This window comes from Malania oleifera, chromosome 7 (genome assembly GCF_029873635.1).
Source record: "Malania oleifera isolate guangnan ecotype guangnan chromosome 7, ASM2987363v1, whole genome shotgun sequence".
NCBI classification, from domain to species: Eukaryota; Viridiplantae; Streptophyta; class Magnoliopsida; order Santalales; family Ximeniaceae; genus Malania; species Malania oleifera.
Window position 1 is genome coordinate 14541676 of NC_080423.1, and position 16155 is coordinate 14557830.

The following is a 16155-nucleotide window of genomic DNA, read 5'->3' on the forward strand; positions in this document are numbered from 1 at the left end:
CACATAATAAAGTAATATGCAATTCTTATTTATATTCATAATATAGTTAATTATATTAGCAATAATTATTATTATTTTCATCATTAGTAATCTTAATTTTAAAAAATAATGATAATAATTAATAAAAAATATTGGATTTCTTAAAATGACCGACAAAGTGACGTATTTTTTTTCTTTATAGTAATTTCTAAATTTTAATGAAAATTTTAAAAATATTTTTGCTATTTTCTAAATTTTTTATTTCTCTCTGTTTTTTTTTTTTGGGAAAACAATGTGTCATTTTTGTAACTATTTGTGAAATCTAAAGAGGAAAAATGAAAATTATTTTCCATAACAAAGCAAACCTCTTATTTTCTATAATTTTTAATGCAAATCAAACCGCTCAAAACCCACTAGCAGCCAAATAGCTTGCTTATTTTCCTGCCTCACAAGCAAACAGATTAGTCATTTCTACTCAATTGAGCTGACACAAAAAGGATAATTTTTTTTTATTTTGAGAATTCTGGCTTGAGGTGACTTGCAACACCCTTGGTATAACAATTTTTTCTTTATTGGAATATTTTTCCACTCAAAAAATGCAAGCAGCCAAAATTTTTTCTTTAGTTGGGATGGGCATGCCCCAATGAATGTGATTTTGACTGGAAATGAGTGGCAATTCCACATTTCAGAAACCAGCTGGTAGTCCACCTTTTCTTGGGTCACTTATTGCCGTGAGCTTCCCAAATCTTCCTTCCTTTGAGGTCTCTAAGTCTTGCACTACAAACTGGCAAACAGTCCCACCGGCGAGGCTTTGTAAGACATGGCCTTTCTTTTCAAGGGCTGCTCTGGTCTTGGCAGGAACTTCAAAGTGGTCATTGATCACAGTCCAATTCTCGTAATATACCACATTAGGAATCAGCTGCGCAAACAAAATTCCATCAGATCAGAAGTTTTCCTGACTATTTAGTGAACCCAATAAAATGCAAAAAACTTGGGAAAAGGAAATGTGCTTGATTGTGGGCCATGGCAAAGATGGAATGGCTAAGCACCGAAAAAGCAAACAACTCATCGAGCTAAATAAAACAGGATTTGTTAATGTAATCAACCCGAGTGAGACAAATAATGCAAGCCCTCAACACCGGTCAGGCGACTCAACATGAAACAGCAGCTGGTCAGGCAACTCAAAACCCCCTGCAGCATTCCATTTTCATCAGCAACTACACAAGCAATCCCCTAGCACACCCCTAAGGGACATGACATACATACAGACAAGAGACGTGAGAACCGAACCCACCAAAGTTATCAGATTGTCATCATGCCATCTAAAAATCAGCCCAATCATAGCCAGAAACTCAACCTCATCTTAGCATATGTGGAGTGGTTACTTGATACTTCAAAGTGCTCAATTAATGAAACAATTGAAGAGAAAGAAGAAAGTAGAGAATGGGCTGGTAACAACCTGATGATAAACCCTCGGAGACATGACAGAAGAGAAAGGATCCATTCCCTTGGCAAAATGATTCAAGAATACCTCCATAGTTCCAGCAATTATCATAGTGCCCCCACTTGCTCCTACAACAGCTTTCAGTTGTTCATTCTGCATGTGGCACAAGAAAACATGTCACAAAAAGGAACATAATTATAACGCCTACAAAAACTGCATAGAGAACATTTAGTTATAGAAACTATACAAAAATAGTATGACATTAATATTACATATCATCTCTGACCCAAACCAATTTGGTTGCAGGCCAGGACTCAAAAAAGTTTTTAACCTCAGAGAGGCATTGAACAGCCACCAATTAACTCAGTCTATATCGCAAATGCATCATTGCAACTCAGCCTAATGAATCTTAAAGGAGCAACAGTAATAACCTTTAAGACTATAGTAGGTGTCATTGATGACAATGGCCTTTTAGCTGGGCTGATAAAATTCGTAGGTGCTGGTGGCGGCAGGCCTGCAGAGTTATTACTAGGGATAGAGAAATCATCCATTTCATTGTTAAGAACTATCCCTGTACTTGGAGACAGTATCCGAGAACCGAAGTATGAGTTTACAGTACTTGTCATGGAGACAGCATTCCGCTCATGATCTACGATGGACATGTGACTCGTACCATGATCACCAATCTGATTCCACCTATTTGGAAGGAAAGATTCATAATAAAAAAAAACAATAGATATAGATTGCATGTGTGACAAATAAGTACATCAGGGGGACGTGATCGTGATGTGAAAAGAAAAACACCATGCTTACACAAACAATGAAAGCAATAAGTTGCCCCATTTTTCAAGGCCAGCAATTAACTCTTCAGAAGTTTGTTTATCATCTCCATAAACAATGAAAGGAGCGATGATTATACCCCAAAGTTTTAACCACAAAAATTCTAGAGACCTATCAAAAGCTAAATCACAATGCCCTACAACTGCCCCATATTCTACTTATGTGTTTCTTAAGTAACCATTTGCTGTTTAATGATATTGAAATTAGTGTTAGGATAAAAATACTACATGCAATCTTAGATTCTAGAGTTATTTTTGGATTATTTGAAAGCAATTCCAAACTTCCAAACAAGCACCAACTAACTTCCATTCCCATGATTCCCACTGACGCAAGCAGCCATACTTCCACCATGCAAACTACAAAACATTCGCATACAAAATGAAACATGCTCTACAATGTGGAACGTTAGGGGTATACTTAAATAGATATACTGGTGAGAAAAGTGTAATGTCACTTGTATATTTTGGAGAGGATGTTGAGGTGGTCCTAAATCATGTGAATAATATTGAATTAAAACTTTGGATCATTAGATTTAGTAAACTAGAATGAAAATGTACCAAGTTTTCGAATGTTTCTACCAATATGTGATTTGCTAGGGTGTTGGTGTTTTCTGGTAATTATGGGCGAGACTAATTAAGCATGCATTAAACATTTTACTAAAAGATTTAGGATTGAGTAACTCTGTTGATCTCCATTAGGTTTTTGCACTGAAATTGCCCAGTGAAATTAAGTACTGTAATGCGGAGAGAGAGAGAGAGAGAAAGATTACAAAGATACTAGTCATAAACACCTATTAGCAACCTAAAGCAAAAATAGAAATCAGTAGGAACAACCAAGATAGATTTTGTACTACTTTCCCTAAACATAAATAATCTTCAAACTTCATATTATTATTGTAGGAATCATATAAATATTGAAACATAGGGAGGGTAGTGTTTGATTGAATTGGAAATTTACTCAAGTTGGGTGTTTGTGTGTTGTTGCTATTATTGTTTTCACGGTAAGGGGAATAAAAACTTCAGTTAGTGTGGTGGTAAGCCTCTATGATGTTTCCCTTCATGTCCACAGTTCGAAACTTATCAACAGCAGGCAGCAGTGCTCCTTATTTGTGTTTGTGGGATGGGCTGGATTGACCCGGCTGGCTCAATAAAGTCTGGCCAAGTGAGACCGAAGCATCCAGGTTCTGCCAGGTTGACCCTGGTTCACTTCAGCAGTGCTCCTTATTTTGGGAATCGACAAACGAGAATTGAATCAAATTGTAAAATTCAGTACAATTTCCAAAATCAATTCTAAATAATGTGCATATATTGATATACAAACAACAAGAAAAATGGTAAAGTACATTTAAATTTTGAAAACAAAAAAACCATATTTCATGTGTATAGTTTCCCTAAGCAAATGAAAACTGAGAAAGAGTCAAGAAATATTAATAAAAAAAATGAACTTTTTGAAATTTTGGTGTTTATAAACAATTTTAAAAAAATAATATTTCACTTACATTCTTTCACAGACTAAATAGAAAAATATGATAATAACTTAACAAACTACCACAAAGACAAACTCTTGAATCTTAACAACACAATGAAATATAAGTTCCACCTCAGCCAGTGAGTGTTCTTTCCCTTCTTCTTAATAGCAGAATAGTATACTCCTAGAGTGAAGAATGGTTTTGTGAAGGCAATATAAGATGTGGAGTCCTATTTCTTCTCTTTTATAGCAAAAAAACTAACATAGACAAGGGAAGGAAGGTAATAGTGCAAAACTAAAAGCAAGAAAAAAGAAAGAAATATTGTTTTGGGGGTTTTAAACTGGTCATGTTCGTTAAGATATGATGGATCTAGAATTGTGTGAATCAATAGATTTAGAAAGATTCATTAGATGCACAAGGTGAATCAATAGATTCGGCAATGATTCAGTAGGTTTTAGATTCACAAGTAAGATTTGAATTGATTTGGTGTGGAGTTGATACGAATTGTATGAATCGAATTGAGAATCATAAGATTCGGACAACTATGATAATTAGAAATTGGATAACATATACATTTAAAAGAGCATAAAGCTGTCTCCTTTGCAGAGAATTTAATAGACATGGGATGGAATATAGACACCAATTTTATCAATGGTTAACTAAAATACTAATGAAGCAGCTTACCTCCCACCATAATGACTGGGACCAAAGGTCATATTATCGAATATGGTTTTCTTCAACTCTACTGCAAACTTAGGAGAGAGCATATCAGATAGAACTTTGGAAACATTAACAAAATCAGGATCACTGAGATTCATCCTCAAAGCAAATGCATGCTTGAGAGCTTCAATTTCTCGATGGATCCCAAGTGGGCCAAAATCTCCCAAAGAAACCCCATATTGCGCAAGAATATTTAGCATCTGCAGAAGTGAAAGGCCTATGTTATCTAATCCTTGATTAAATGTGGTAAATGATAAGATGGCAAGTACAGACACAAACTTACAAGTAGCAATGCAGGTCCCCCTGATGAAGGAGGTGGCATGCCAATTATTTTAAGCCCTAGAATATCTGCAGAGAGTGGCCGTCTTATTCTAACTTGATAGCTCTGCAAGTCCTTCATAGTCAGTATACCTCCAAGCTTCCAAACATCTCTAACCAATTTATGTCCAATTGATCCATTGTAGAAAGGCTCCAAGCCATGTTTTGAAATTTTTTTTAGCGTCTCTGCTAGTTTCTTGTTTTGACAAATGTCACCCAGCTGCAGGAGGTTTCCATTTGATGTGAATATGTCACGAAGTCCTTTATCTGCCATGATGCTTGATTCTGTCCTAACCATCTGCATGTGTAGATAGCGTGAAATATTGAATCCTCGGGCAAGACGCTCAGCAGGTTTCACAAGCCTTCTCCATGGGAGCCTTCCATATTGTTTCCAAGCTTTATGCAGTCCTGCAAGTTCCCCAGGAACTGCTACAGATAGGGCGCCACTAGCTTTTATAGAAACATTTTTAGCATACATGTTCTGAGAAATAATAAGGGAAAAGCATATATTAATATTTGATGAGTGAGGGCATTATAGGCTTCAAGTTACACTAAGCACGCATGTTTTAACCATGAAAATTTTTTGGGGGCAGGGGGGGTGAGTAGGGCAGTTATAGTTAATTTCAGGAAGTGTTCATGCGTCTTATCAAAATAAAGGAAAATATGAATTTATCACACAATGGGAAGTTAGAGAAAAGAGAAGAGCTGTAGTGTTTTTCCTCATTGTTTCATGAAACAATTCACAAGCATATGGAGGAGAAAAAATGGAAAAACTAGAAATTTGATGAACCAAAGTATATGTAACAATAATAAATACTCTCCACTGACCAGTTAGGACAAGAATCAATTGACCATAATGAAGTACGCAAATTCCTAATATCATGGTATGGAGAGAGAGAGAGAGAGAGAGAGAGAGAGAGAGAGTGACTGTTAAACTGCTAATTCATAGGTACTGATCACAGAAGTAATGAAGTATGCCTCCTTTTTGCAACAAAAACTCCTCATTGAAATATAAATCTAACAACCAGCACGCAAGGTCCCTGCACAATTGGGGGTCTCGGAAGGGCAAATATCTTCGCAGTCTTACCTCCATGCTTGGAGAGAGTCGAGAGACTGTCTCCATTACCTGAACCTTTGACTGTTTGGATGCAATGCCCTCACCCTTATTGAAATATTTCTCTTTAATAAAAATAGATTAATATTAGGAAGCCACAATAAAAACATAATCAAGGACAAAAAGAGAAGGCTTGAGTACCTGTGAAGCTAACATGGGAGCAGTCTCTCTCATATCAAGGGCTTGTGCCTTCCCATTGGCTAACCTAACAAGCATAAAGGCACCTCCACCAAGGCCACTTGATGCTGGACTCACGACACCCAGGCAAAGAGCAGCTGCCACTGATGCATCAACAGCATGACCGCCTTCACGAAGAACTTTTACCCCGATTTTAGAACAACGTCGATCATCCGTTGCAACAACACCATGGTGCGCTGTAATAACCTCAGGTCTAGTTTTAGTGGGATTCCTTGAACTGTCAAGACTTGATGTCAAGGGCAACAACAGCGAAATGAAGAGCAAGGTAATTATTGGCCATAACAGCAGCACAGCTGCAAAACATATAGCAGGATTGAGTTCCTCAACCAACAAGTGCAAATTAGTTTAGAGCTTCAACTATAACCACAAAAAAACTACAGAAACTTCAAGAGTAACTCCTTACTAGCAACTGAAACTTTGATAAAAATATATGACACATCATAATTGTGAGCAAGGCCCCAAATATACCCTTCTAAATCTGATGTAAAGTTGTCAATTACGAACTCAAAATTTTCAGCATTTATTGCAGTAATCCATGAAATAATTGCATTCTTTTTAAAAATATGAAGCCCAACAAGAAGCCACATTTGGGGCATAACCAATATCATTAATTGAAATTCTTGATATCTGTTTAAATCAATTTTCCAGTTCATTTTTCTCACTGATGGCATGATTCCAGATATATTGATCAAAATGCAGGCCAATAGGCCATGCTTTATAGGTAGATAATATGGAAAAAGTGAACTACTTTTGACAATTATACTGTTCAATTAAATTGATTGCATGTGTTATAATAGAAAAAAGTAATGCTCTATAGACACTTTGTTTTGGTAACGAAGAGCAGACGAGGAGAAGTCCATTGGAGTATTACACAGGAGCACGACAACACTATATTTCATGAAAAGAAATTAAAACAAAACCAAGTCATATTTTTAACAAGATAAAACATTCATCTATAAGACAAAATGGCTATATTTTGTAATAAATAAAAGCAAGCAAAGTGCTCGATGCTAAAAGCAGAACAAAAACAGCCATCTCAACAGAGTCTCATCTTATGAAATATTGTTGACAACAGAGAATCCTATACAGTTAAGCTGAACCTGTGAACCTGTCCCATGAGTATGCCAGAAAAATAGAAGATTTTCCTGCTTGAACAGTGGGAACCCTCATTCAAACTTACTCTCTTTCGTCTATACACCAAATGAGAGAAAAAATACTCATTCTCTAAACAGGCTATTGTAACTTGTATACACGTGTAGGCTGAACCTATGACAACTCGTAGAACAAAAGTAGAAGGTGAAGCTCCCAATCACCTGCACAATGCATTAAAAAAGACGGTCTGACCACTTCACATTTGTTAGGGTGTGGCTCGTAATGGTTAGGCAGCCGCACCACCCAGCAGCTTATGTTGATATTGCTGAGAAGACCAGCAGCCCTCCACCAAACAGCTGCCTACCATGTTCGAAATTGCAGCCACCTTCTTTGACTATCCCCCTCCCATATGTGTATATATATGTGATGTATGTGTGTGAGTGTAGAGTGGCAGTGTGTGGGCTTTGGGCTGTGTTGTGTGTGTACAAAGAGCTAAGAGCTGTGCGTTGTAAGAGAGGTGTGGTGTGCTGTGTGTGAGGCAGAGTGAATCCTTGTAGAGAGAGTGAGAGAAGAGTTGAAGGCAGTAGTCTCCTCCTTCTCCTTGTATAATTCTCCTGGCAGTTATAGTGGATTTTGTGTGCTCCCGTGGATGTAGGTCACAGAGGACCAAACCACATAAATCAGGTCTCGTATTTTTGGTTGCATAATTTTGCTTGTGCAATTGTTGCTCGTGGATCACTTCCCAACAAATGGTATCAGAGCGAGGTTGGAACAAAATCGTCAGATCGAAGCAAAATTTCCAGATTTGAGCTTCTGCCCAGTAGTTCAAAACTCGGTTTTGAGACCCCCAAAACATTCCTCTCGTTGAGACGAAGTGAACGGTGGTAACCTGAGCTCAAATGGAGCTTGGACGAAGCCGCACGAGCTCACACGCGCCACCGGCAGAAAGACCGCAATGCCACGCGCTCTCACGCGCCGGCATTCGATCGGGAAAGAGCATCACATGCGCCCACGTGCCAGTGAAAGTCTGGCACACGTTGGGAGGTTGAAGACATTGACCTCAGCAACCACGTAAGCGCCGAGTCAGCGTTGCGTCAACAAGTGTTAGCCATGTCAACGCTGAGTCAGCTACCACGCCAGCGAGGGACAGCGACACGTCAGTAGCTCGTACAATGCCACGCCAGTAGTCGGGACCCACAAACACGCCAAGAGGTGGGCCTGGTGCCACGTCAGCAAGTTGGCCCCCAAAGGAGGTGGGCCCCGTGCCACATCAGTAAGCGGGCCCCATAGGAGCTGGGCCTCAGGATACGTCAACAAGTGGGGACCGCAGCGCCACATCAGCAAACAGTGTTAGTAATGGCGTCAATGGCTGTCAACGCTGTCAGGAATATTCCGTTAAGGGAGGGAATATTCCGTTAATAGAGAGTTAACTTTTTGACCAATTTGATTGAATGATTGACCGGGCTTTTCGGAGCCATTTCGAGTTGGTTTTTCGAATGGCTTGAACCATTTCTAAGGTTTTTTGCCGTTCCAGAGCCATTGGCGGTGTCCGTTTTGTGAGATTTTGAGCAGAATGACAGGTGTTGGCACTTCAAAGTTTGAGGTGGAGAAGTTTGATGGGCGAAATAACTTCAATTTGTGGCAGAGCACGGTGAAGGATATTTTGGTTCATTAAAGCTTGATCAAGCCGTTGATCGGGAAGAAGCCAGATGATTTCAAAATGATGATTGGACTGAATTGGAGATGAAGACGGTCAGCACAATCCGATTGTGTCTGGAAAATGAAGTTAAATATTCGGTGTTAGACGAAACCTCATCGACGGAGCTCTGGAAGAAATTGGAGCAAAGGTATATGTCAAAGTCCCGAACCAATAAATTGTTTCTGAAGAAGAAACTTTATCAACTTTAAATGAACGAGGGAAGTAGTCTTTTTTATCACATAAATGATTATAACAAGATTTTGACCCAATTGTTGAGCCTCGGTGTAAAAATTGATGAAAAGGATAAGGCGCTTCTACTTTTGTCGTCTCTACCAGCTTCATTTGATGGTCTGGTAACTGCATTCCTCGTGGAGAAGGATACCTTGAAGTTGGATGATGTGATGACATCACTTCAAGATTCTGAGACGTTAAGAAAGCCGATTTTGACGTCTCATGAGCAAGCTTTGGTAGCTAACAGTGAGAGACAAGGAAGAAGCAAAGATCGAAAGCTCGGAGGTAAACAATGGCATTCAGAATCAAGAGGACGAGATACGAGCAAGGTTTTATGTTATTGGTGTGATAAAAAGGGGCACTTCAAGAGGGACTGTGAAGATAAAAAATGATACGAAAAAGAAACGAAGACACGGGATGGTGTCAATGTATCGGAGCATGCCACATGGGATGGTAATGATAAGGTCCTCGTAATGGCGAGCAGCTTACATCGACAAATCAGTCAAAGAACCGTGCAATTTCGATACTGCAAGAAGTACGGCCATATGAAAAGGGAGTTCCAGAAGTTGATGAGAAATAATATGAATGCTTATGGCAGTCCAAACAATGATGGATGGGTTTTGGACTCTGCAAGTTCAGTTCATGTCTGCTTTAAAAAAGAATTTTTCCATTCTTTCAAAGAAGTTCGTGGTACGGTATCCCTCGGTGATGGGTCTTCATGCGATGTAAGAGGGATTGGATCTGTGAAGCTGAAGACGCTTGTTGGAGCGGTCCATATTTTGGATGACGTAAACTTCATTCCAAGGATGCGAAGAAATTTGATCTCCCTTAGTCGGTTGGATTCTAAGGGTTGTCAAATCTCTGTCGCGGGTGGAGCTATGGAGGTGACCCGATGTGACTCAATGATATTTACTGGGAAGGAGTCTCGTGGGCTGTATCAGTTGATGGGAACCACAGTGGTTGGTGGTTTGACCTCAGATGATCATAGCGGCACATCGTCAAAAACGAACAAAAGAGTTCGGTTTTCCGATGAAGAAGGCGGTACTCTTTGCATGGTTCAAATATTTGAACCAAGTTATGAAGACTTGCCTTGATCGAGTTCTTATCAAGGTGGAGCTGTGGACTTTGGAATTGATACTCGCCAAGGTGGAGATTGTTAGGGTGTGGCTCGTATTGGTTAGGCAGCCGCACCACCCAACAGCTTATGTTGATATTGCTGAGAAGACCAGCAGCCCTCCACCAAACAGTTGCCTACCATGTTTGAAATTGCAGCCACCTTCTTTGACTATCCCCCTCCCATATGTGTGTATATATATATATATATATATATATATATATATATATATGTAATGTATGTGTGTGAGTGTAGAGTGGTAGTGTGTGGGCTTTGGGCTGTGTTGTGTGCGTGCAAAGAGCGAAGAGTTGTGCATTGTAAGAGAGGTGTGGTGTGCTGTGTGTGAGATAGAGTGAATCCTTGTAGAGAGACTGAGAGAGGAGTTGAGGGCAGTAGCCTCCTTCTTTTCCTTGTATAATTCTCCCGGCAGTTATAGTGGATTTTGTGTACTCTCGTAGATGTAGGTCACAGAGGACCGAACCACGTAAATCTTGTCTCGTATTTTTTGTTGCGTAATTTTTCTTGTGCGATTGTTGCTCGTGGATCACTTCCCAACAACATTTTCCACACACAACACCAATTCAAATCTAAACAATTAATATATGGTCCATCATAATGTTTCTACTCAAACTGGATCTTTCAAGGATCTGAAATTTGCCACAATGTCCAAAAAGCAAAATGCATATTACCCTCTCCCTCCCTCATTCCCTCTCCACTAGCAAATGACCAAGGAAAGAGAGGATTCGAGAGTTTAGGCAAAAGAAGATCCACTTAAGAAGATGCAAGTGTACTTTAGTCATTTAGAAGAACTCAAAATAAGCGTAAGCATGTACACATACATATATGCATAACAATGCATACATTCATGCATTAAGACTTGTAACTGAAGGAATATCATGTAATTTGTAACTAATAATAGGACAATGAATGTTCGCATTTGATCTGAGGCTTTATGATTATTAACTAAACATTGGATCAAAATAAAATATAGTCTGAAACAGCAAAAAAAAAAAAAAGAGAATTTTACATTTTGATATCTTTGATAAGAAGGATCAAGAATTATTTTGCCAATTTTTTTCTACAAAAATAAAAAAGAAACAAAAGAAGAGCTTGATCATCCACACTTTTTTTTGCCACAATGCGAATTTAAGGTAGATGAGTGGCATAATATTAAAAGATAAATTAAGGAACGAACATATTCGCAATAAACAACACATAGCACCGGTTGAAGACAAGATAAGGTAGGGACGGCTTAGATGATTTGGGCATTTGAAACACATGCCAAGTTGTGCATGTGTGAAGAGGAGTGAGTTAGTTATTATTTCTTATATTAAAACTAAAAGGGATAGGAGTAGACCTAAAATAACCTAGAATGCCATAGTGAGGAAAGGTGTAAAAACCCCAAAAAGAGATATAAAATATTAGTGGATTGATTTCAAAAATTAAAAAATATATATATAAAAAAAATTAATTAATTAATTAATTAATCAGATTTAAAAGAAAAAGGAAAAAAATAATAATTAAAATTTATTTCTATTTTTATTAATAAAATATATTATTAATATTAATTAAATATTATTAAATTGAATTGATTAAATAAATAATATTAAAGATATATGTGTGTGTGTATATATATACATATATATATATATATTAAAGTAAAAAGGAAAAAAAAATAATATAATATAATTATATAGGTAAAGTTGAAGAGAAACCTTCAGGATGTTTCCTGAAGGTTGATTTGAATATGTAATGAATTTTTTTTATTTTATTTTACTTTTTTCTTCTTCTTCTTCTTCTTCTTCCTTTCTTCTTCTTCTTCTTTACTTTTCCTTTTCTTTATTCTTTTCTCTGCACTGAACTCTCTCTCTCTCTCCTCACGTTCTCTCTCCCTCTCTCCTCGATTTCGTGACGGATTTTTGCCCGATCGAAAATCTGAAGATACCATTGGACTTCATTTGCTACTGCCATCATTTCTACCAAAGCGGATTGGTGGTAGGAGCGGCGTAAGCGTATTCCCTAGGTAAGCTATTTTCCCATTTTTCTTTAATTTCTTCCAAAATATAAGCCCAATTGACGAACGGACACCACCACGAGAATCTAGGGATGATTCTTTACAAGTCTAGTGGGATGAAATTCTCGTGGGGGTGTCGGGCCAAAACCTCAAATTTGGGGTGCGATGATTATTAAAGGGCTTATTTTTAATTAATTAACATTAATTTACAAATGCTAAAATATTAAGCATTTGGGACTGAAATAGGATTTCTGGAATTTAGGCCCCTGGTGAGCGCCGCAGGTGTAATTTTGGGACCCACAGGCAAAATTTGAAAAATTAAGTGGGGATATTAAATAATAGTTTAAATGTTAATTTGAAGTATATGGAGCCTAAAGAAGGCTAGATGAGTATTATTTTGGAGAAATAGATTAATTAATCTGGGAAAAAATGTAAATTGTAGGAGTTAAATTTCGGGCGCCAAAGGCGTGAAATTTTGGATCTTAATGAATTTCTCAGTAGGCAGGTAAGGGAATAAAATAAAGCAGTAATTTTCCATGCAAATTATTATTGACTATGAGTAAATTTATTTTCAGAAAAGCATATGTTATATTGTGTATTACGAATGAAATGTACGATTGGGAAAATACTGCTATGATGATTAAAATATATATGTATGTATGAGATATAAGGAAATCACGATTTTAGAATATGAAGTATGACTTTTAACAGCATATGTGTGGCATGAATATTATTTTATGTGAAATGTATTATGATGTAAAAGATTTTACGAACAAAACATGTTTTCAGGTATTATGAAAAGATGAATTATGTTATGATGGTTTTGACGATTATATGATAAATGATGTATTTTTAGAATATATATACCTGAAACAATTTTGGCGCGAGGCCATATATTTATGTTATCGGCACGAGGCCATATTTATGTTATTGGCGCGACGCCACATATTTATGTTATCAGCACGAGGCCGTATTTATGTTATCGGCACGAGGCCGTATTTATATTATTGGCGCAAGGCCATGTATTTATGTTTTCGGCACGAGACCATAATGATGTTACGTATGATCATGTATTATATGTTTTCACAACCAGGATGTTAGTTTAGTTCAGACCAGGAGCTCGGTACCATAGCTATGGGTTAATTTTGGCACGAGGCCTTATTAGTGCTACCGTCCCACGAGGGGATGGGAGATGGATAGTCGATGTGGCTTTCAGTAGAGTGTGGACGTCCACTTGACAGTCCGGACCAGGGTGTGGTGGCTTCATCGTACTTACAGACATATTTGATTCGGCAGTGATCGGCCAGCCATTGTCGGGTCCCGCCTTCGGGCTACACAACCCGTCATGAGGGGTAATACATGACACCAGCTAGCTATTCATCCTGGGTTTGTTTTCAATACTACAGTTATAACAGATGATTTTATGTATGTTATGATTTATTAACAGTTGTGAAAATATATGTTTACCCAGTACGATGTGATGATATTTATAGAATTATGAAATGTACTGTATACGTATAATGCATTAATATTCATGTTGCCACACAACTGTATTTAGTTTATTTTCCCTTATTGAAAAGTGTCTCATCCCCGAACATTAAATGATTTTCAAGAAATCCAGTGAGACCGGCAGGCTAGAGCCGCCATTGAGTGATTAGAGCTTCCCTACTAGAAGGGTAAGCATTGAACTAGGATCGGAAGTTTTTGTTATTTAATCCTAGTGTTATTTTGACTTTTGGAGGTTGTATATCATAACAATATTTTGATGTTATAGAAAGCTCTGGTATTATGTTTTATGGTTGGATGTTTGAGATTTTATGTTTACTGCTGCTAGGTTTTCCGCTGTGTTTGACAGGTGTCCCCGCTACCCACGGGTTCGGGTTGACCATTTTATTTATTATATGATATTTTATGTTAAGAAATTGAGGGACGTTACAAAAGGACTTTATAGCTCTTAAGCTAGTAGAGGAAAGTTCCCTCGAATGGGTGAATTGGCAGGGTTCATTTAGTAGACCTCACCTAGTGGGGCATAAAGCTTGTTGTTGTTGTATTTAGTTCGTGAGGGAGCAAGCTCATTTTCCTTGCAATGTGAGGAAAAAAAATGATGGATCCCCACGCATTATATATGGAATTTCATTATTGTTATTTCCAATTTTTAAAAGGTTCAATTTGCAGCTCACTTTAAGACACGACATGCTCAAAATTTTGAGTTTGAGGCTTAGTCTACACACTGAATCCGAAAAAGGCCAACTCATTGTTCACTAAGACTTATGCATTTGTACAAAAAACATACCTTTTGTGCCTTTTGATTTTAGGCTTAGACAATTTTAAGTGTGTGAATCTCATGTTAGATTTGGATAGAAAATTATAATCATATGTTTACATGAAGAAACATATTAATATGAGTTGATTTCTAAAATTATTAAACCTCAACCATCCCAGAATTATTGAGAGTTGTCGAAAATCATCAAAATAATTGGACTTTGCAACGTTATAACAATATCATGACATAGTTTACTTAAAGAACTCAACTTATTGTTTGTAGAAATCACATTTGATTTTTTAAATATTATTTGTAATTTCTTAATATTTGTATTTATTTTTGAAATATGTGTACACATATTTTATCTAAAAGAATAAAATCTCCAAAAGGCTTACGCCTTGACTAAAATGCGCCACTTTATGCGTTCACCTTTAAAAAAAAACATTGTTCATTTTCATTCAAGGAGACTGAATAGAAAAGGCCTAACAGAAGCCAGCAAGGAGGCCAAATAATTTTTGATTAAAAACTAAAAACCCTTCCACAGTGAGAGCTAAACACTAATTTTATTAACCTAAAAAATTTCAAATTTCTTTCATTTCAAGATATCATGAAGAGGGCTTATGCCTCCAATATGACCAACCTGCCATGTGTGAATTAATTAATAGATTACCCAGATACAGTATTGAGGACGGGGAGCAACACTATTCGAGTAGTCATACTTTATTTCCAAAATATTAATTTAGACGCAATGGATATCACCATTCAAAAATGTTGATGCATATTCAACCAATAAATTTTTAAGAAAATAAATATTTTTTTTTATTTCCTTATTGATTATAACTTCACATTGTGCTACATTATGAATTAGTACATTTTCAATGCATAACCTTTTCCACCCCTCACGGAGATTCTAACATAAGACGTTCAAACGAAAATATCAAAAAAAAAAAAGCAACAACATTCTATATAATCATGGCAGAGAATGAATGCGGCTATGGCTATGATGATAAATCAACCATTTTCCTTTCCTTTTAAGACAAAAACAACAAAATAACAAATAAATTTGACAAAAAACTGAAAAACAAAGTTAAAAAAAGTACTCACACGGCATGATTATCTTTTGGCTCTTCTTCTTCCTCTTCTTCTTCTTCTTCTTCTTCTTCTTCTTCCGGTTCGCGTAAGCTGGATTGGGGAGATCTCCTCCTCAGTCGCTGAGCTGCAAAATTTCCAAAAGATGAGCCCATTAAAGCTGAAGCAGTAGTGAGGAGCAGCGCAGCAAAGGCTGACCACGACCAAAGGCCGGTCAAAATCCATTAATTCCGTAAAATAAATCATCTAGGCGAAAGAAATGGAGCTTCGCCATTGTCGATTTGCAATGTAGCTATATGGACGGAAACCTTCCCCCACTGTCGCTATTTCAGCGCCGGATAAGTGCTCCAACCAATTAACTGTTGCCACGTAAATGTTTAAATATAAGCACTGCTTAATTACAGACGACCACATTCTTCCGTGGAAAACAAGTTGAGGATAATTGTTCTAGGTTAGAATTTTCGACGTACCATGCTTGAAAAGTGTAGGGTGAAATTTATTAAAGTTAAAAATTAATAAAGGCTAGACAGCACATTCTCTCGAAGAAAAAAAATGTTTGAGAATAATTTTTT

General features: G+C 37.2%; 1 protein-coding gene across 1 annotated transcript; it reads right to left on the reverse strand.

Annotated features, from left to right (window-relative positions):
• Nucleotides 1-464: 464 nt before the first annotated feature.
• Nucleotides 465-15625, reverse strand: LOC131159907 (glutathione hydrolase 1-like). Its single transcript, XM_058115126.1, has 7 exons — nucleotides 15599-15625; nucleotides 6025-6374; nucleotides 4735-5250; nucleotides 4416-4651; nucleotides 1855-2119; nucleotides 1439-1576; nucleotides 465-898 (listed from the first exon to the last, which is right to left on the reverse strand). Exons 1-7 carry the CDS (start codon nucleotides 15603-15605, stop codon nucleotides 665-667), a joined length of 1746 nt encoding a protein of 581 aa, XP_057971109.1. The 5' UTR covers nucleotides 15606-15625; the 3' UTR covers nucleotides 465-664.
• Between the last annotated feature and the right edge of the window lie 530 nt (nucleotides 15626-16155).